This window comes from Mirounga angustirostris, unplaced genomic scaffold, assembly GCF_029215605.1.
Source record: "Mirounga angustirostris isolate CCGP_5_RB_7025 unplaced genomic scaffold, mMirAng1.0.hap1 SCAF_2, whole genome shotgun sequence".
NCBI lineage: Eukaryota > Metazoa > Chordata > Mammalia > Carnivora > Phocidae > Mirounga > Mirounga angustirostris.
Genome location: NW_026991710.1, coordinates 20,711,823 through 20,733,285, shown reverse-complemented (window position 1 = coordinate 20,733,285; position 21,463 = coordinate 20,711,823). Strand labels below are relative to the sequence as shown.

At 49.8% G+C, this 21,463-nt stretch overlaps 1 protein-coding gene across 1 annotated transcript; it reads right to left on the bottom strand.

Moving 5' to 3' along the window:
• Positions 1–5,873: 5,873 nt before the first annotated feature.
• Positions 5,874–19,720, bottom strand: SLC34A2 (solute carrier family 34 member 2). The gene is made up of 12 exons (XM_045881818.2): positions 19,609–19,720; positions 19,373–19,507; positions 18,217–18,345; positions 16,609–16,752; positions 15,205–15,316; positions 12,426–12,621; positions 11,544–11,639; positions 11,016–11,136; positions 9,722–9,889; positions 8,148–8,264; positions 7,933–8,057; positions 5,874–6,557 (listed from the first exon to the last, which is right to left on the bottom strand). Exons 1-12 carry the CDS (start codon positions 19,718–19,720, stop codon positions 5,931–5,933), a joined length of 2,082 nt encoding a protein of 693 aa, XP_045737774.1. The 3' UTR covers positions 5,874–5,930.
• Positions 19,721–21,463: the final 1,743 nt, after the last annotated feature.

The following is a 21,463-nucleotide window of genomic DNA, read 5'->3' as shown; positions in this document are numbered from 1 at the left end:
CTTAAACACGGCCTTTTTCTCTGCTGCCACCGGCCACTTTTTCTCAGACACAAGTTGGGTAGCACCCTATCATGTCCCCAGTGGCTGCAGAGCACTCCCACCTCACCCTCTGATGGCTCCACTGAAGCCATCTCCCTAGACCTGAGTAAGGGAGGAAGCAAGCCCGTCTTGGATTGGTGCTGAGACAGAAACATGTGAAGTGGTGGGGAAAGGATGCTAATGGTCACAGCCAACATTCTGTGGCATCAGCCTAGCCCACCACCAGCTGAGCCTGCTTCTGCCCAAACTTCCTGCTCTGTTTAAAAAAAAAAAAAAGATGTCTTCCCTCCACCACATGTAGATTCTTAATATCTCCTTTTTTATTTGAGGAGCAAAAGTGAGGGCGATGGTAAGATCAATGATGGAACAAGATTGCCTTACTGTTTTCAGACAGAATGGTGGGGGCAGAGGTAAGATCAAGGCAAGAGATGCAAATAGTTCCCTGAGTCAAGCTTCCCTCTTGGCTACTTGGGACTAAAACTTCAGGGGGAAGAAAGATGAGAGCTTTCTCCTTCCACCAGCAAATCTCAAGGTTCTCATCTGGTTCTGAAGTGATGTGTGGTGAGAATATGGTGCTCTTTTCACCTCTGCCCTGAATGTTTGGGGAGTGACTTGCTTGCTTTGATTTGTGATATGTCCCACACATACTTCAGTGGGTGGTGAGGAACAACATTTGTGGTATGTCCCACACATACTTCACTAGGGCACCTGTGAGGACGAGGGAGTTGGCCTTGGGAGGATGATACAGGAAGTGATGGATATTCAGCACATGTTTATCACAGCGGTCACAATCTGATGGGTCAGTCTGGGGGAAGAAATGGAGCACAGTGTCCCGTTTATTTTGGTCAGCCGTGGTAGGTCTCTCAGGGCGGACTCTACCCATGGGGGAGACTAGCAGCATTCACCTCTGCCTGTGATTGGCGAAGTAAATTGTTAAGAAAATGTTCTTAACATTCCACTGTTGAATAAAACCAATTTACTTCAGCCTCCTTGGTAATAAAATGGCTATTTTCATCTCCATCAGTCCGTCTCTAGGTCTTATTTTTCAGTTGATTCTAAATTCTGTAAGAGAAGAAAGAGATGTTATTTAGTGACTCCCTAGGACTCCAGTGAAGCCTTCTTTAGAATGTAAAACTACAACCTCAACCCCAGCAGCAGATCCCAGATCCCCTTTGGATCCTATGTAATTACATTGAGCCAAACGCAAAAGTATAATTTTACTGACAGCGTAATTCACACTCTACTCACAGGTCATCCATTAGCCAGTACCCAAGGATGATCTTTTTTCTGCTAATATCACACACCAAGGATGTTAAGCTGAAACTAAAAATTAAGTAAAACACCGTGGTGGACCTATAGATCTGCTCTAACCACTCCAGGTGAGGGGAGATATATTCTCTCGAGGGACTAAGCAAAAGAAGCCGTGATAGGCAGGACAGGTGGTAAGGAATGAGGTGTGGGAGAAACATCAGACTAAGGTAAAATTCTGTGCATTCAACAGTTGGTTCCGTATCCCTTATCTAGTGCTGTGTAACAAACAACCTCAAAACTTCACACCTTAGAAACGCCCACCATTTTATCTGCTTACAAATTGCTCAGCAATTTTGGGATGGGCTTTTTGGGCTGGCGGGACAAACTTCCACACGTGCCTGGGCTCAAAATTTTCATTTCTTTTGTCACCTTTCTCAGGAAATCCAAGCAAACTAAAGAGCAAAATAATAAAATAGGAACCTGCAAAGATACGGTATCCATCCTAGCAGAGTGGCAAAGCCCAAGATGACAGACAGCTGCTCTAAGGGCAGACAGAACACGAGTCTATACAGGACCAAGAGGATCAGAGTTTAAAAAACAAAAGAAAAAAAATGAAAGAAAAGAAACCAAAAGGTTGTCAGACACCTTGTGGAGCAATCAGAGAAAAAAGTATTTACAGGTATATGACAGCACGGATGAAAAAAAGAAAATAATGTTCTGCATCAACATAATAATGTAAATCATATTACCCATAATGATGTAAATATTGACTACTGATTTGGGAAATCGGTGTATGTGGGGGGATGTGTCAGAAAACCTCATTTACCAAAAATCAGGTGAATCGATCCGTAAGGAAAACCCATGACAATCATATGATGATTACAGAACAAAATACCAGAAGAGACCAGCCAAAGAATTGGAAAGGTTGCTTCTGGAACACCAGACAGGAGTATGGGGAGGGATGGGGCAAATGACAATGGCAACTTGTAAGCTCTATATAACTATTAGATTTTCAGCCTTGTCAAAAATAATGTTCAAACCTTTTTTAAAACAATGCCTACCTCTGCATCCTAGGTTGGGACTAGAGAGGGAGCCTCTCCTTAGAGGACTGTTTCCAAAGTGCTAAGTGTTCTTTGCATCTTGACCCCTGGCTGCTTCTTAGGGGCCCCAAGTCCATTTGGAAATGAGTCACAAGACAAACATCCAGCTCATCCTGATAATGAATCTGAGGTCAGTTCTGGCCTCTGGGTCTTGGGTTGATAGCTTTTCTGACTTGACATTTCACTGTGGAAATATGCATAAAGGAGAAAAATGCACAACAAGCATCGAAAATATATCCAGTACAGCTGCCAGGCATGTCAAGTCCCCTATAGTCTGAGGCATGACTATATCCCGAGCACTTACAGTAAACCAACCCTGGGCTGAATAGTTACATGTATTACCTAGTTTTCATAATCTTAAGAAGCCATGCATTACTGTCCCATAGTCCAGATAAGGAAGCCGACATTGAAGAAGGTTAACAGTTTTGTTAGTAAATGACATAGCCAGGAGTGGGACCCAGCTCTCCAGGCTGTGCCAACCCTGAGTTTATTATCACCCTATAGTGCCAACTCAGCCCTCTGCACCTGCTTCCGTGGTCCTAGAGAGGTGCTACCAATGTATTGTCCTTCTGCACACATTTCTTACTTTAAATCAACTCTTCCCTAACACTGACTGGGGTGGGGTGGTGGGCACGGTCAGCTTCCTGAGCATGCAGTCACACAGGACCTCACACTGAGAAGGACCGCATCCTTGGTGGAAATGCTCTGCCATCAGCGTCCTGGAAATCTGAATCTTTTAACTTAGTTTTGTCAGTGAAGTCCAATGGGACAATGGAGCATGTGTGAGGAGAATGGGCAATCTGTGCGCGCACAGTCCCTTGCCCCCTGACTCACACAGAGCATTGCCAATGCCCGAGTAGAATTCAAGCAGCCCCACAAGGAGCCTAAGTGCAACAAGACTCAAAGCCAAGTATTAGTGTGTTAAGTCTGCAACCGAGTACGCTGGGGTACTGACAGCCCCAGGAGGACATGCTTCCCATTCAAACCAGAACTTTCTTTGAGCAAAACAAAAGAGATGACTGAGGAACCCTATCTTAGCCCTTTTCACTTGTGATACCTCTCTGTGAGCCACTCACCTAGGCTGGAATGATGACATAGAAAGGTCAGCCCCTCATGCCTCTTCTTTTCACTGTCCTTACTCATCAGTAAGGTAAGGTATGGATAGAACGCACACACGTCAAGAAGAAAAATAAAAAGTTTTATGCAGCATTTCTGCTGTTCTGGTAGGAACAAAATACATGTAGGAGCTACAAAATGAGTTGTGTAATTTCAGCAATTCCACGTGAGAGTTGGAAGCTCTTATCTTTACATTTGAAGTTGGCATTGCACAATATAAAGGCGAACCTTATGCTCGTAATTTAAATATGCTAATATTATGCTAATAATTTAAATTTAAATCTTACTTAGAATAACACCACCCAACAACATTTTAAAAGCCCTAAGTCAAGAGAGAGAGCACTGAAGGAAGGAGAGCTTTATATTTAATGCCTATAAGGGCACTTTCCCTCTGCTCCTGAACGAGGGGCCCCGCAAATGACGCAGCTGACCCTGGTGGTGGAGAGGTGGGTGGTGATGTTAACTGAGTATAAGAGAGCCCACGTTTTTAGGAAACAGACCCAGGAAGCCCCGATTTCTCTGCAACAGAAAGCAACACACTCCGTTAGGGTTTGATTGTCTTTTATTTCTCCCTTCCCACAACCAGTAAAAAAAAAAAAAAAAAAATTACAATCAACGCAGGTACAAGGATCCGATCCAATTTTTTAAAAAAGTCAGTGTGCAAAGAGGGCCACAGCCCTGCCCAGGCTTAACTTACATATTTACAGGGTGTGTGGCCCAGGTGCAGCTATAGAGGCACGTTGAAAAGGCAGTATTACAAAATATACAAAGGTGCTTTCTTTATATTTCGTAGTAGAACCCGGCCTCATTTCCAAATGAGAGCACTACAAAACACAAATCACACTACTACTTACTATATAACTTATGAAAAATGCTGTACAGATGTGCAACTATAAATATAAGAGTATAAATGGCTCTGTTTGGGAATTGGTATCTACAGGGGTTAAGGGTCAGAGAAGGGCTCAGTTTGGCATCCCAACCTGCTAAGGTGACGCATAAGTCAGGATGGGGGAGAACAGGGTCTTGGAGTGTGGCTGCACTGAACCCCCTCCCCCAGGCTCCGTTGAGGATCCCTCCCTCTCCCGGGGCAGACTGGGACGGTTCAGGGTGAGAAGCAGTGGAGGGAGGAGGTGTGAAGACAGCAAGCTGCTCTAGAAGGCACAGAGAAGGCACCGGGGGCAAGAAGCCCAGCCACACACGGACCCCTACTGCTACTTGATGATCACCGTTCTGGGGGCAGTCTGGCCATGCCCCAGTTTCTGCCCTCTGGAAAAGGTTGGCTCTCCGCAGGCATGGAGAAAGGGCAGGAAATCGGAGCTTACCTACCTATGGGAATGTGAGAGAATGTTTGGAAAGAGTTTCTGGCTTGGATGGATGAATGGAAGCTGCCCACCAAACAGCTAACGCAGACATCTATCTTGCACTGAGAGCGAGGGGGCAGATAGAAGCAATTGTCCCATGTCTTTCCTGGGGTTCAAGGTGGCGGCAGAGGACTCAGAGGGGCTGCATATCTTATTCCAAAAGACTCAACAAGGATGATTTTATCTGACCAAGAGGGCAGCCCTGGGCTCTAGCCACGATGGTCAATTTGGCTTCTAGATTAGCCAAGTCAAGAAGAGCCCTAGGCCCTTTTAGCAGATAAACCATCTCCACCCCCAGTGCTCCCCATTCCCCAGCTCTCATCCTCCAAATGCCCAGCTCAGGACCAGGACCACCTGCTTCTCAGAAAGATGGAGCCAACAGGTGAGCCAAAGTGCTCCCTGAACCTCTCTTGGTAGCTCAGACGTGGCTCCCGCCCTGCAAACTCGGGCGAGGACCCAGCAGGGAAGCTTAGATGAGCCACACCTGCCCAGGTGAGGACACCCAACAAGGGACTTGGGGAGCTCTGGCAAAGGGGGAAAGGCCCACCTCTGTGGTCCTCACCAAGTCTCCAAACAATTACACAATTTCCCCCGAAGGGGTCTGGTCTGGGGCAAGGACTCCTGCTCTTGGTTGAAGCAAATCTGTGCTAAGAGAGAGGCATGGCTGAGCGTTGTTCTCACCGTCACATCATCACGTGCACACTTGACACGTGCGTCTTTGAGAACCTTCCACGGATCCCTCCCTCGGGGCTTCCTTTGGAAGAGGACGGCTGGAGTCTGACGCCGGGTCCTGCGGAGCCACCCAGCGGGGGCAGGGCTGGGCGGTGTGATCATCCCTAGCCCTCGTCCCTCCCGGCCTCGCAGGATCGCTGCGCACCTTCCCGCCAGCGAAGCCGGGGAGCCCCCGCCCAGAGGAAGCCCCCGTGCGGGCTGACGCACCGGGCCGAGGGCCATGCAAGTGGGGGGCTGCCGCGAACACCGTGTCTCAGGAGGGAGCGGCCCCCCGCCAGGCAGGGGAAGGCGCGCGGCGCCCGGGGGGATGGGGGCCCATCCTGCCGCCCCCCTACAAGGCCGTGCCGCCAGAGGCGCTCCATGCGCCCGGGGCCTCCCCCGGAGCCGCAGGGGGCGCGTCCTGGACCTCGCGGCTCAGGGCCACGTTATCAAAGGCCTCGGGGGCCTTGCCGGGCAGCTCGGGCTCGTCGTCCCCGCGCCGGCAGCAGCCGCAGCAGTGGCAGCACGAGGGACAGCCGCAGAGCAGGCAGCACGTGCGACAGCAGACCCGGCAGCAGAAGCAGCAGCGGTTCTGGCAGCAGCCGGAGAGCAGCGAGATCACGTCGTCCCAGGGCCGCAGCGAGTGCATCCACAGCGGCAGGAAGTTCCAGTTCTGCAGCCTCCCGGGCAGGAGGCGCGGGCAGCGCGACTGCAGGACATTGAGGACCACCACCAGGAGGATCACGAAGAGGATCGGCACCCCCACGCCCACCAGCACGGGCCAGCCGGCCAGCGAGAGGCCGAACACGGCCAGCGGGATCAGGAGGAAGAAGAAGATCAGGTAGAAGACGGCAAACCAGCGGTACTCGGCTGCGATGTTGCCCAGTCCCTTGGCCAGGCGGATGGGCAGGCGGGTGAACGGGATCGGGTACCACAGCAAGATGCCCGAGATGTTGAAGAAGAAGTGGCACAGGGCGATCTGCAACCAAGAGGTGGGACAGGTGAGTGGGTCTGGTGCCTGGGGTTGTCGGGGAGCTGGATCTTGCAGGCATCCTGAGCAGAGTCAGGGGTCTTCCTGGTGTTCAGAGCGCAGTTCAGAAGGGGCCTGCATTACCTGAGGACTTACTGTGTGTGTGTGTGTGTGTGCAGGTGGGGGGGAGGGCGAGCGAGGTGACCAGATGAATCACAGCTCAGTCCACCTGAAGTCCTCCAGGCAAAAATCTAACAATGAATTTCATGAAGATGCTGCCCAGGGTTTGACCCTGCTGCTTCCGGCTGAGCAGTTAAGAGCTGGGGGGGTGGGGGGGGTGCAAAGGAGCAGCTTGCTGGATAGCTGGCTCCATGTGGATTACTTCAATCCTCCAAACACATCCTCGGAGCTGCTGACCATCATGATCCCCATGTGACAGTGGAGGCAACGGAGTCAACTGAGGAGGAGGTGAGGCTCTGCCCTAAGTCACACAGGTAGGAGATGGTAGAGGTGGGGTTCAAACCCAAGTAGCCTGGCTCCAGAGGTCACGCACTTCGCCCCTTCCCCGTGGGCCCCCTCAGCGCTAGGCATCATGTGAGGGGCTCGGGACCAAGCTGTCCAATATGGTAGCCACTAGCCACGTGTGGCAGCTGAGCCCGTGGCACGTGGCCAGCCCACACTGACATGGGCTGCAAGTGTAGCACGCTGGATTTCCAAAACTTAGTCCAAAAAAGAAGGTAAAACATCTCACCAGCTTTTTAATCAATTACATGTTGAAATAATGAGTTAAATCAGATACGTTATTAAAACTGATCTCCCTGTTTCAGTTTTCTAAAATGTGGCTACTGAAAATTTCCAGTTACGTGGAGGGCTCAAATTTATATTCTACACTCAGATTTCTGTCCGGACAGAGTCACATCGGATCCTTAGAATAATCCTAATGAGATATGGCTCCCAGGTTTCGGATGAGGGAATTGATGCTCAAGGTTAGGTCACCTGTCTAAGGTCACTTAGTGTGGAAAGGCAGGACAAGAATGCAAATGCCAAAGGTCTTCTTGCCCAAGTAACTGAGGTGATCTGGGCAGGTCTCCCTAATTCTTCTAAATTCTGAGCCCAGAGCCCAAGTGACCTCCCAATGTCCAGGCAGAGTTCCCCAAGAGGGGAGCGAGTAGATGGGAAGTGTTTATGCTTCTTGAATATTCTTTCTCTCCTCTACCAAGTAGTGGCCCCCCCGCCTCTGTTTCAACCACCACCAGGGATGGGGGAGGTCTCACAGTGTTGAACATAGAGAAAAACTTGGCTCTTGTTCAAAACCATCTGCTGGCAAGCCCACGAATGGGGCTGTAGCCCACCAGAGCCCCTAACCCGCGCAGCCTTTCCTAACCTGCAGTGAGCTCCTCAGGGTACTGCCGGGGCTGGCCAAGGCGGCCAGAATGGCTGTGGTGGTGGTGCCGATGTTGGAGCCCAGCGTGAGCGGATACGCCCTCTCGATGCTGATCACACCAATACCTGGCAGGAAAATACAGAAACCAGAACATCAGCCCCAGGGGATGATGGGAGATAGTAGTGGCAACAAGGGGAAGCGAGGGAGAAACTCACCGATCAGTGGGGTTATAGAGGATGTGAACACGGAGCTGCTCTGCACGATGAAGGTCATGCCTGCCCCCACAAGGATGGCCAGATAGCCAGTCACCCAGGCAAAGGGAAAGGGAAAATCTAGGAGACAGAAGGAAAAGAGATTTGTCACAGGTCTTCTAAGGAAGGCCTGGGTTGGAGTCCCAGCTGGCACCTCCAGAGGACCTGGAGGGGCATGGGCTGGGCTAGAGGATCAGGTCGGCAGCCTCCCCACCCCACGTCACGGTCAGAAATTACAAATCGGATTTTTAGAATCCTTTCATCTTGCACATTAGGATGGTGGAGCCAAGAATGTGCGTGTGTTATGAAGACAAATACACACATCCACTGAGGTTCAGAAGTAGAGATGCTAAACCCACATGTCATGGGCTGAATGTTTCCCCAAAATTCATATGTTGAAACACTAACGCCCAGAGTGATTGTATAAGGAAATGGAGCCTTTGGGAGGTAATTAGTGCATGTGGGTGGAATCCTCATGAATGGATTAGTGCCCTTGTGGAACAGAGATCTTGCTTCCTCTCTACTCATTCCATGGGAGGATACAGTGAGGAGGTGGCCATCTGTAAATCAGGAAGTGGGACCTCACCAGAACCTGACCATGCTGGCACCCCAAGGCCAGACTTCTCAGCCCCCAGGACTGTGAGAAATACATTTCTGTTGTTCAAGCTACCCAGCCTCGGATAATTTGTTATAGCAGTGGAACTAAGACTCCACCCAAATAACCACCTTCCTCCCACAGAGCACTTGGAGCACTGGGGCCTCTGTCCTTCTGCCTGGCCTGGCCTCCCGATGCCTGTGGATCTTCCACCTTTGTGAAGGAGCATGGAGGCAGGGCAGCAGCTCAGAAGTCCCATACACGGAGCTCTTGGTACCACCCATATGGGATTAGGCCCTGCATACCCAGCAGGTGCCCAGAGTCACCCAGCGCAGCCATATGGCAACCTTGGGACAACCCTGGGAGGCAGATATTCTTGGCCCCATTTCACTGAGGTTTCATGGGGAGGGATGTTCTTGGCTTGGCACACTCTCATTGGCCAGGATGCCATACTCATCAGGAGCTTCTCCTGGCCAGTGGGGTTGCATTGGCTGCCTCAAGATGCTGACGTATTGTCTGGAACCATGTTTTCTTCCCAAGAGTTGAAGGGAAGTGGGGAGCAGGGTGGGCATCCGTTACCCTTTTCCTAAGGGATCCTGACAGACCCGAAAGGCCTGGGTATAGGAAAACCTGCCAGAAGGAAGGTCTATCTCACAGATTTCTGGATTTGAGCTGGCTCTTCTTCAGGACCTTTCAAATGTGACAGAAGCTTGTGCCTACTTCCCCAGACCCCACCCAAGACACCAAGGACGATTTCAAGGGCAAATGGCATCTTAACTTCTTCAGCTTATCAGATCCAAGAGAGAAACTCCATGCAGAGGCCATTGCTAGATAAAAATCTAAAGGAGCCCCCCTCCGCCCCCCACCACCCCGGGAGTGGCCACAGTGATGCCATGCCCTAGAAAGCCCAGAATTGGCAGGGGAGGTGGGTCAGGGTGCCTACCAGTGTTGAGAGTCTTCTTGATGACAACAGCTACCTGTCCCCGGAGCACGGAGCCTAGGAGCTTGACGATCATGATCAGGCAGCCACAGAGGACCAGCAGGGAGACTAACAGCAGGATGATGCCAACAACAAGATCTGGGAGGTTGGAATTCACAAAGATGTGCTGGCCTGAAAAGACAATGGAAAGCCCTTGTTAGGAGGGCCATGGGGCCCCCCCAAGGCCACAGGTTGTTACTCATTCCCCAACATCTTTCTGTATGACAGTAACACAATCTTGGTTGTTAGCTTGACCTATGCAACCCAGAATAAAGACCACACTTCCCAGTCTCCCTCTGCAGCTAAGTGTGACCCTGAGGCTCTGTTCTAGCCAGTGGGGCCTCATGAGGCTAGAGCATGAAGTGAAATCCTTGCAGTCACAGAGTTAGTTGGGCGCTTGCTTCTACCTCTAAATCCCATGGTGTATTTTACTCATGAAACCAAGGATACTTACAACAAAGAGTCTGAGCAGCAAAGGTAGGATGGGCAAGTCAGAGTAGGAGCTATTGCTAACTGTAAAACTCCTTATTTTTTAGAAGTCCTCTGTGGCCCCACAATTATATGGTTTTATTGATGGATGGATAGTGCCACCAAGAACATGGGAGGTGATAGACTCATGGATGCTGTGAGGTAAACCACATTGGAACCTTTACTGCTCAGAATGAATGTGGGTGGTGTGGAGAAGAGGAAGAGAAGCAGAGATACACACATGGGTATATAAGGAATGATCAGAAGAGTTAAAGATGTCTAGGCCAAGATTCCTAGGGCAACAGTCTAGCTTCTTAAAGAACTGGAGCATCATGTAGGCTCACTGCCTTGATCAGTGCTATGGCTCCAGGGTCTTGAATGGGGCCTGCTGTATAGCAGGGACTCATGACTTCAGGGTGAATGTATCTGTTCTGTTCTGTGTGGGCCCCACATCTCCTGCAAATCTGGCTGGCGTCTCCCTAGAGCCTAAGGGATACCAAAGCATACGGAGGGAGCACTCTGGAATCTATTGATGAGTTCTGGTGCATTATGGAACCGCCAGAGGAATCGGGGTTCTGCCCCTCACTGTGGGAACTCGGACCTGTCCCTGAGCCTTTGTTTTCGCTGCTATGAAAGTGCGTAGTTCATGACTTGGTATAATGCTGGTGCTCAGTGAATCCTTAGTGCACTGCTTTCCTTCACTTAATGGGCTTCACACAGATAAAGAACACCATCAGCATCTCCCAGACAGCCCATCCCCATGGCTGATGCTCCGCTGAGTTCCACTCACACTTGGCAATGTTCTCCTTGGAGGTCACGTTCTTGATAGTCCAGGTGTACAAACCGTCCGACCAACAAAGGGAAGGCGAGGTACAGTTCTCAGGCGAAGGGACAGTGACATTCATTTGAGTCTGGATGACAAACATTGAGAAATGGGATGTATAGTCCACAATACTCACTTTTGGTGGGGACTGGCAGGCTATGTGGCAAGTAGGAGAGAGACACACACCAATGTGTGTGTCTGTACGTGTGATGCATTGTTTCCACAGGTCCCTCCATAAATGGGAACACAGGTGGCCACGGAAGACATGAAAATAACAAGCCAGGAATAATGTATACACGGTTCAGGGTGGGGCAAAATGGGTTGGACCTACTGCATTGTCTGTCCATCCAGCATTCAAAGACTTGTTTCCTTAAGGATTCTCACAGGCCAATTTTTACTTCCTCTTACCTCTCATTTGCCCACATTGAATGAAAACTTTTGCTTAAAGCACAGATGCAAGAGTTTGCCCACCCAGCAACATTCTTAGAAACATACCACATTGGTAAAAGTTTTGCACCAAATCTTGATCAGACTCTTGTTTTTGGCGGCTTCGTCATTCATTGCGATTTCATTGATAACTTTCTTATCCAGCTAAGGAAGACAGACAGGAGAGAATCAACACGTCCCCAGCACAGAGGAGGGACAGGCACATAGGAATTTCTGTTAGTTAAAGGGGCTTCAACAACATAAGCCCGACCGAGAGCCCCTGCAGGAGTGAGTCAGGACTCACTCCATCGGCACCCCAGGATGGACCACCACACCTGGACATTAGCAGGTGCTTGACAAAGAAATGAATGATCCTCTAAACAACGGGCTGGTAGCTAGGAGCACGCAGTAGATGGTCATTGGATGACAGCAAACCCAAAGGTAGGGGTGATAAGGGGCAAGGTCTCAGCTGACCTGTTTTCCAAGGTAACAACCACAAAACCTTTTAAAATTTATTTCAACAATATTTCAATGATCCTAGGGAGCAGAGGGGTGAGATGGAAGGGAAGGACAGCAACCTTCCTCTTTGGCTAGGAGCAGGATAATGCTTTATCCATGAGCCCACGGGTGCCGAGGTCAGTAGGGGCAATAAAATGGTCCCAAGCACCCAATGGAGTCTCTGAGTCTTGAGAAGCACTGGTCACTGCCCGCTCCCACCCCAATAAAGATGACTCTTGTTGAGGTCAAGAAAACCAAAAAAGCCAGTTCCGCTACCCGGTGTCCCCGAAGTCTTGCCTCCCCATGGCCTTTTTGAGAGGCGACCAAAGAGCAGCGTTTATAGACCCTTGTGCTTCTCCATCTCCGCCCAGTTGGGAGGAGTAGGGGGATGGCGGGGGTGGGGAGGGGAGGAGTTAGTTCCTTCCTTTCCCTCTCTGAAGGAGGCTGGGTTACCTGGATTATGAGCTTCGTGAGGGGGTCTGTGATGACTTTCAGAAGTGCTGGGGCATCCTCCCCATTCCTGAAGTTAAAGGTCTCCACCACCAGGTCCGTCAGGATCTCCAGGTAATGGGTGGCTGCCTCCAGGGGCAAGAGCACAAATACGGAGAGCCAGTTGAAGAAGTCATGGACAGTAGCTCCTGCAAAAGCCCTATAAGAATCCCACCCCAAGCCAACAGTCGGATTAGTGAACAAGCAAATGGGCACCAGTCTAGGCAGGTCATGGATGGCATTGTCTGCCAGAGGGGGAGGGGGGGTCACCTATCCATGTCCCATTCACATTCTCACAGCAATCCCCACGTGGGCGGTATCAATATCCCCATTTGGCAGATGAGGAAACTGAGGGCCAGCAAGCATAGGGGAATAGAAGACCAGGACCCTTGGTCTCCCATTGCCCAGCAGAGCCCTTGCCACAAGCCAGACAGTACTCAGTTCTCTCTGTGGGGGAAAGGGAAGTAGACAGGTTATGGCTGCAATAGTGAGCTCAGTGGCCACCGTTTGGAAGTGCCGCATGAAGACCACTTCTGAATCACGCCCGTTGAAGACAGTCTTCCTGGGGAAAGATGGGGGCCGGAAGTATGGTGGTAACTAAAGCCCTCAACTGAGTTCTTAACTTTGTTAAGCTCTTGAGACTCCGATGAAACGTTTGAATGGCCTGCACAGGAAATAAGGCCAATATACACCACAATTTAGATCTGAGAAGGTTCATACGTTCCCCTAAATTCCATCCTATCTCCAGATTGAGAAATGAGATTTTTTTTTTTCCTCAATAAAAAAAGTTTCCTTTAAAAAACATCTGCATGTTGGGGCACCTGGGTGGCTCAGTTGGTTAAACATTTGCCTTCGGCTTAGGTCATGATCCCAGAGTCCTGGGCTCAGATCAAGCCCCACGGATGGGGCCCCTGGGATTGGATGGAGCCCACGGATCTGAGCAGGGAGGCTGCTTCTCCCTCTCCCTCTGCCCTTCCCCCCACCCACACACTCGTGCCCTCTCTCTCTCAAATAAATAAAATATTTTTTAAAAAAACACATCTGCATGTGCAAAAAACACCTAAAACCAAAAAAGGACATGAACAGACAGAAGCTAATAAACCTGTGCGGGAAATGCTTAACTTCACTAGTAGTAAAATGTATTTACAATTTATTTACTTGTAAGTGCAAATCTTTGCCTACCATATCAGCTAATATTTTTAAAAGTAACTTATTCTTCCTAGAAAAGGTGATTTAAGACATCTTCATAAAGCGATATAAAGTGATGTAAATATTTCTTAGTAGTTTGGCAAGATGTTTTTTTTTTTCTTTTAAGATTTTATTTATTTATTTGACAGAGAGAGAATGAGAGAGAGAGCACATGAGAGTGGGGAGGGTCAGAGGGAGAAGCGGGCTCCCTGCCGAGCAGGGAGCCCGATGCGGGACTCGATCCAGGGACTCCAGGATCATGACCTAAGCCGAAGGCAGTCGCTTAACCAACTGAGCCACCCAGGCGCCCCTTGGCAAAATGTTTTAAGAGCCTTTGTAGGTGTCAGATATCATCATCATTACTTTTCCGGAAACCTACGGAGGTATTCCAAGCCACCAGGAAAGAATGATGCACATCTCCAAAGATGTTACTGAAAGCAATCTATTTAAATAAAACAAATGAGGGGTGGGCTAGTTCAATTATATTCCTATGTGCAGGCACTTTCATAGATCATGTTTGTATCTGGCGAGTTTATATTTCATATGTAGCAGTGAAAAGAGCCTGAAATCTGGAAGAAAACCTAGATTGAGTCCCAGCCATGCCCCCTAGGGAAGTTATTTAACCTCTTTGTGTTTCTGTATTAATGAAATGGGGCAAAGAAAAGTCTACTCAGCTTCTTGAGAAGATCAAATTAACAACCCCCCTGGATAATGTTGTATCATTATTGCGACCCTCAGGACATTTCATCAGGGACCAAAGAAGGTTAGCTGTGTCTGAGCAGAAATGAGCAACTCGGAGGACCTCTGCCACCTGCCAGTTCACCAAGAGGAGAGGGATGGCATTTGCTGACCACCCAGCCAGCCTGCATAATGCTGTCTGCCCGACCCGTGGGGTGACTGCATCACGTAGACAAACTGCTTCTCTGTTTTAAGAACTTCTGGAAAAAGCCCATCAGTTAGAAGGCAGTTAGAAGATTGTGCTTCATTTTCCTGTTAACCTTTTGGAAGGAAAGGGTTCCCTTTGCCTGTTTCAACCCGCCCCATTTTCAGATCTTCCGCATCCACAAAAACTGTATTTTGCCTTTCATTGGCATGCAAGTGAAGAACAAAGAGGTGGTGGCAGGGGTTGAGCTCAGCCAAAGAGGAAGCTTTAGGAGGCTATATTTATTTCTGACTAAGCGGGATAGTAAATCCTATCCTAACTGGGCTTGTTTTAACTACACCAACATGGCAGGGAAGCTTCTAGCTAGGGCTTGCATTTAGGGAGCTCCGATTGCCTGCCAAGTACCTTGCTAAGCATTTACCTGTAGGATTGGTTTTAGTCCTATGGACAACAGTGGTGACAGCCAATGATCCTGGCTATGCAGACCAGGGAGCTGAGTTTCATCAGCTGGTAAGTATGTGATCCCAACCCCCAGCTGTACTCCACTATGGTTACTTCTAAGAGCTCTAGGAATGACCAACATGTTCTCATGGGCTAGTTAAAGGTAGTTATGGCAACCTGGCCCAAATCAATGAGCCTCATGGCGGGGAAAGGCTGATTCTGAGCTCCTACCTTCTGAACTCATTCCGGTCTCCCGCCTGCATGAGCGCCACAATGGTGTTGGTGATTGAGGTCCCAATGTTGGCCCCCATGATAATGGGGATGGCAGCACGTACACTCAGCACTAGAGGGCGGAAGAGAGAAAGTGAGTTAGCAAGCTTAGGAAGGCAGCCTGGCCATGGTCCCGATGTGGCCAGACTGACCTCAGTCAAGCTGGTAATTGCCAAAGCAGCCTTTCCTAACCATTTTGGGGTTGACACCAGGTATGAATCTGATGCAAGCTAGGACAGCTCATCACAGAAATATGCATGTGTACCAAAAAAATTTCAGGCACATAATTTCAGGGACTCCGCAGACTCCATGAAGAAGCCTTTCTGTGAACCCCAGTTTACAAGTGCCTTTCTAAATTTCTCTGTCCTCCCTATTACAGATGCAAGGCCAACTTATGGGAAAACAGGAAACAATGTTTAAGGACTTGTGTATTTATCATGGCAAATTTCTTTTTCTAACACAATTAGTACACTGTCACAATGTTCTAACATATGAAAGTAAAGATTTTTTTTAAGATTTTATTTTAGAGATAGCATGAGTGGGGGGAGGAGCAGAGGGAGAGGGACAAGCAGACTCCGCACTGAGCATGGAGCCCGACACGGGGCTTGATCCCACCACCCTGAGATCGAGATCATGACCTGAGCCAAAATCAAGAGTCAGACATTTAATTGACTGAGTCACCCAGCTGCCCTGAAAGGAAAATTATTTTGAAGAATACCTTTTTCTAATTTAGCCCAGAAAAGATCTAGTTAATTTTGCTAAAAATGCTGGTTTGAGCTGAAAATTAACCTGTTTAAATTGCAGCCTCCCCCCCCCCCCCGAGTATCTGTCCCAACTTAGCCAGAGCAAACTATCAGCAGGTTCAAGTTCGGAATGCCAGCTTCCCAAGCTCAGTTGTCCCCAAGCCAGTGCGTGATGGGATTACACGCCTTTATTCTTAGCACTGAGCAGTGACGGAAATGTTCCTCATCTACATGGCCCAATATGGCAGCCACTGGCCACAAGTGACTATCGCTCCCCTAAAACATAGTTAGTGCAACCCGGCAACTAGTTTTTATCTTTTAAATTAAAATAAATTGAGGTTAAACAAAATTAAATCGCCATATGTGGCTAGTGGCTGCTGGACTGGACAATACAGTTCCAGAGAATTCAGAGCTGAGTCTTCAAGCCTCGGGGACTATTTTCAGACCCAGCCACGGGGATGGAAACAGGACGCTGCCTGGGACAAGGCAGGGCACGTCACAGCTGCTCAAGACAGGAAGACACCGGTGACCAGCCTGGACATATTCAGAGTAAATCCCAGGCCCCCCAGCTGGACAGGGAAATGCCTGGAATATGTCTGGGCCCACAGGTGCCTGGACTCACGTGAGGAGGCCACCATGCTGACGACGATGGACGAGGAGGTACTGGAGCTTTGCACCAGGACAGTCACCAGCACTCCAATCACCAGCCCCGCCACGGGGTTGGACATAATGGAGTTGTTGCTGAAGAACTGTCCGGCCACCTTTCCTGAAAAAAACAAGGGCACGGTCACAAGAATGTTCGGCGGACACCGGATACACCGGTAGTCTCTAGACACAGTCAGCTGGCTGAGGGGGGATGGCGAGGCCCGCCTCCAGCCCAGCTGGTACCTATGGACTCTTACTTCCATGGGCTTCTTGCTAGTGCTGCCCTGGCACCAGGCCTCCACGTCTGTGAGCTAGCTCCCCATGTACCCCCACCACCTCTTGTTCCTCGTCCCTTCACCCTGCTCCATACTTCTGTCATTCCTTCCCACAGCAAGCCCTCCTCTAGCCTTCTCTGGTCACCAACCTGGCCTCAACTCTACTTGGCCCAATGGGTGTCAAGTGAGTCTCCTGATGCCCTCATTCCTGTCTCTGGGATGTATTCCCCATTCAGAAGATTTATCTCCCAGGAATGGATATTCTCATTCTTATCTATCCACCTTACCCAACCCCCATTCTCCAGCCCCAGCCTAACCTCAGATGCCCAAGACCACCAATCCATTCCCCAACCCATCTATTGAAGACTGAGGCCCAGAGGGTGGAGGCCACTTGTCAGGTACTCAGAGAGTGAAAGCCCTTGCTGATGCTGCCTTGGACCAGGGGGGACTGGGAGTGGCATCCAGGAGGTCAGTCTGCCCCTCATCCATCCCCACAAGTGCCCCCTCCCCCCATTCTCCCAGGTCACAAAGATGAGTTCTCAAGAAAGGCACCAAGGGGTATAAAAATCGACTGTCTTCCATGTCACTGGGATCTGAGTTTGGATCCCACTACACCAGCTCTAGGCTATGAAACAAAGGGCTGGGCAGCATGACCTCTTTCAGCCTCCGGATGCTCCTCGTAAATGGGAAGAGCTTTGGGAAGGAATGTGCAGGACGCCAGGAGGCATTCAAAGTGCTGGCTATCAATGTCGTCACCCATCAGGGGAACACAGGTGACCAAGCAGACACTGATCTCACTCCTGGGTCCCCCCTCACACTGTATAGCCACATTCAGTCCCGGAAGATGTTTAGAAACTGCTAAGGATGCAGATCCACCAACTCTGGGACCCTTGTCCTTCTCTAGCTAAGGCCCAGCCCTGATTTTCCACAATTGCTTTAGCTTAGAGAGCACTCCTAGCTAATAATCTCTTCAGGTGGGAGGCCCAAGACAGCAGGGATCCCTGAGATAAGTCCTTCTGTCAGACAGCTTCCTGTCCAGGGTCAGTGGACAAACACAGGAAGTCGACAGCTTGGAATTGGCTCCAGCCCTGGCTGCTGGCCTAAGCTACCTCAGCCAGTCACAGCCCCTTTATAGACCTCAGTTTTCTCTTCTATAAAATAGGGGCATAACTTCACAAGATGTGAGGTGACTTCTCATCCTAAAACAGGCTGAGAGGCTGCAACTGGAGAGGACTTGCTGACTTGTGCCTATTTGAACCAAATACCACGAAAATCCCCCCACCCCAGGTCTTTGTCCCTTTCATCCATACCTCCAACCAGCTGGAAGGCACTGCTGAGGACATCCAAGGAGCACACGAAGAAGTAGAGAAACCCCAGAAGCAAAATAAATTTCCCAATTCCTTGGAAGACATAGAGAATCTTCCCTTTGGTGTCTCTCTCTGGGGTAGGGGAAAAGGGAGGAAGGCTGTTAGGGCCTGAAACTCACAAGTCTGGCAATGAGCTCAGAGCTCCCCCTCCTCCCCTTCCCCACCCCCCGCCCCAGGTTGGGCTAAACAAGGCCGAGAGATGGGACGCATCCATGACTGCAGTTTTCAAAGCAATTACCACTGTAGTCCATTTAGTTGAAGCCTGTGGTGAAGTCTCTAAAGGATTAGCTCTGGGGAGGAGGGGTTCGGTGGGGTCTGGGGCACTGACAGGCAAACCAGACTCCATGCTCAGCTGCACCAGTGTTGCTGAGTGAGGCAGTTAAGGGCACTTGGCACCTGCTAAGTGTGGGGTCAGAGATAATGGCTCTCCTGAGCACCTTCAGAACAGCACAGAATACTTTCTAGAACGTGGCCGCAAGGTAGCAATCACGGCCTCCATTTGGAGGTGGGCTTGGGCGCTCACACATCCTGGAATGCTATGTCCTCGGATGCTATTTTCTCTGCTCACTCTTACAGTGGTTCTCACCTCCTCCCTCCCAGCTGTCTGATCTGCAGACAGACCCTACACCCTGCACCCGGAAAAGAAATGCAGCGTTTGCTTGCATGCCAGCCATGCTGGCTGTATATTCTATCTTCTGGAAGCCTTCCTCGATGCCCACGTTTAGGTGAGGACACGCCCCTGCCCCCCATCCAGGAGATCTCAGAGCAGGGACCTCGACTGTTCACGGCTGCATGCAGAGCACAGCTCCCGGGACCCAGTCGGCCCACAGTGGGTTATAAGGAGCACCACGGTGCCTGGCCTGGCTGGTACTCCAATGCTAGCACGTGTGCTGGATGTAGGAGAACAAAAGGTCCCCCGATTCTCACACTGTGCTTGGACTCGAAGCCTCCAAGACTGCCGGGAGGTATCCCTAGCCAGGACCTTTGTTTGAAGGGCATCAGAGCACCGGGAAGGAAGAGGACAACACAAAGGAGACGATACCGTGGAGACCGTGAGCCCAACCCCTCACTGATGGGGGTCCCCCCTCCCCACTTTTACCTGACCACTTGATCCCGGTGTCCCGAAGCTCAGGCAGGTCCCAGGGGTCTGCCACCTCGGTGGGCTCCTCTATCAGTGCCACGGTGGAATAGGATGGCAGAAGTTCGATCTTGGTCACAGGCGTCTTGGTGTCATCTACCCAAACAAGCAATGGAGGCCATGAGGAATACAGGTCAGACCTGAATCTCCGAGGGTCCTCACAGGAGGCCAGGCTGGGCAGGACGAACAGCACTTACTTTTGTCGGGCTCCTTGCCTTTCTCAGGTGTGGTGGACGGCTGACTAGTGGTCCCTTCCATGTATTTACTGGGGTTGGGCTGGGCATTTTCTAGCTCGGGCCAAGGAGCCATGGTCTGTGGACGGAAAACAGAGCTTCAAGAAGCAGCCACTCAAAGGCGTCACACTCAGGTGCTACGACAGGAAGAACCAGAGGCCACAGAGATTCGGGAGAGATGAAGGGTGTTGTGCTTATGTACCTTCCAAGTGTGGGCTCTTTTTTTTTTTAATTTATTTATTTGACAGAGAGAGAGATAACGAGAGCAGGAACACAAGCAGGGGGAGTGGGAGAGGGAGAAGCAGGCTTCCCGCCGAGCAGGGAGCCCGATGTGGGACTCGATCCCGGGACTCCGGGATCATGACCTGAGCCGAAGGCAGATGCTTAATGACTGAGCCACCCAGGCGCCCCAAGTGTGGGCTCTTGAGTGCCATATTTCCACCTCTGGGTCTCCCTCAACTGCTCGCCTCAGCTGTCACTACATCAAACTATGTCTTACAGTGTTTTTCCACTCTAGCCTCAAGTCAGCTGAACTTGCCTTGGTTTCTCTCACTTCCTTCTCTCAGCCTCTGTCTTGACTCTCCTTTAGTCAGCAAGTGGATGCGAACCTATCCATTTTCATCAACTCATGGAACACCAAGTCCTCAAGTCCTCCGATGGGTTCCCCCATCCGCTTTTTATTTCTAGGCTAAAGATCTGCGTCGAACCTCATCCAGTGGACTTAACATACGTGTAGATGCTCATACACGTTCTGCCTGCTTTGCCTACCACCCTGTCTTCTGTGAGCAGTGTGACACACTGGAGCTGGCTCGAATCCCAGTGGTGCCACTTATCAGTGGGTGTGTGTTTAGGAATGTCCTTTTTATATCTCTGAGCATAAAGGCATAAATGTCTCCCCACCTATAAAATGTGGATAGTTCTTCCTACTTTGCAGGGTTACAACTTTAGTGGCAATACCTAGGAAGTGCCTGGCCCTAAGCAGGCAATTAGGACCATGCCATGCAGCCTGGATTAATGACCCTTTGTCAGAACCACATTCCTTTTAACTTTTGATAGAGACTTCCTCATAACCCATTTTCCCAACAAAGCCTTTCTTGCTTACACGGACAGTAAGTGTGGCTCTTGACATACTTGGAAGTCCACTCCTTGTGGTCCTTGTCCTTTGACACACATTAGACAGGTGCAGGACAAAGCACTGGGACAAACAATTCACAGAAGAGGAAGTACAGGTGGCTAAAATACTGCAAAATAAGAATTTTGGCCCCACTAACAACCCACGATATGCAAAAGAGAACAGGGAGATGAGTTTCAAAAAATCAAATCAGCAGAGAATTATTTTTTAGGTATAATATGCTATGCTGGAGAAGATGCAGTGAGATGAGCACCACTATAAAGTGCTTTATTTTTAAAAAGACATCTCTGACCTAGTCACTGCACTTCTAGGAATTAAGAATCTAGGAATATTTTCTCCCAGAAAATCCAAAATACCTCCCTGTTCTGATCACTTCTTTGAAGAGATGTTCCCAGAATCTGGGTCTATCTGACTCCTTTCCCACTTTTCTTAAAAGGATCTACTTCCTGCCTACCTAAATGTAAGCTCTACCCCCAAAAAAGAGGCTCTGTCTAGTTCATCACTGCATCCTGAGGGTCTGCATCTCTGCCTGGCACATTGGCAGATGCCCAATAAATGGGGGTTGACTGAATGAATGCGATGCCGACCGAAAAGACGTTGCCGCACCGTGCACTGACAAAGAGATGAAAAGTAAAAACAGGGTAATTGTAGTATTAACCATGCTAGGTCCATGCGATGTAATAGCAT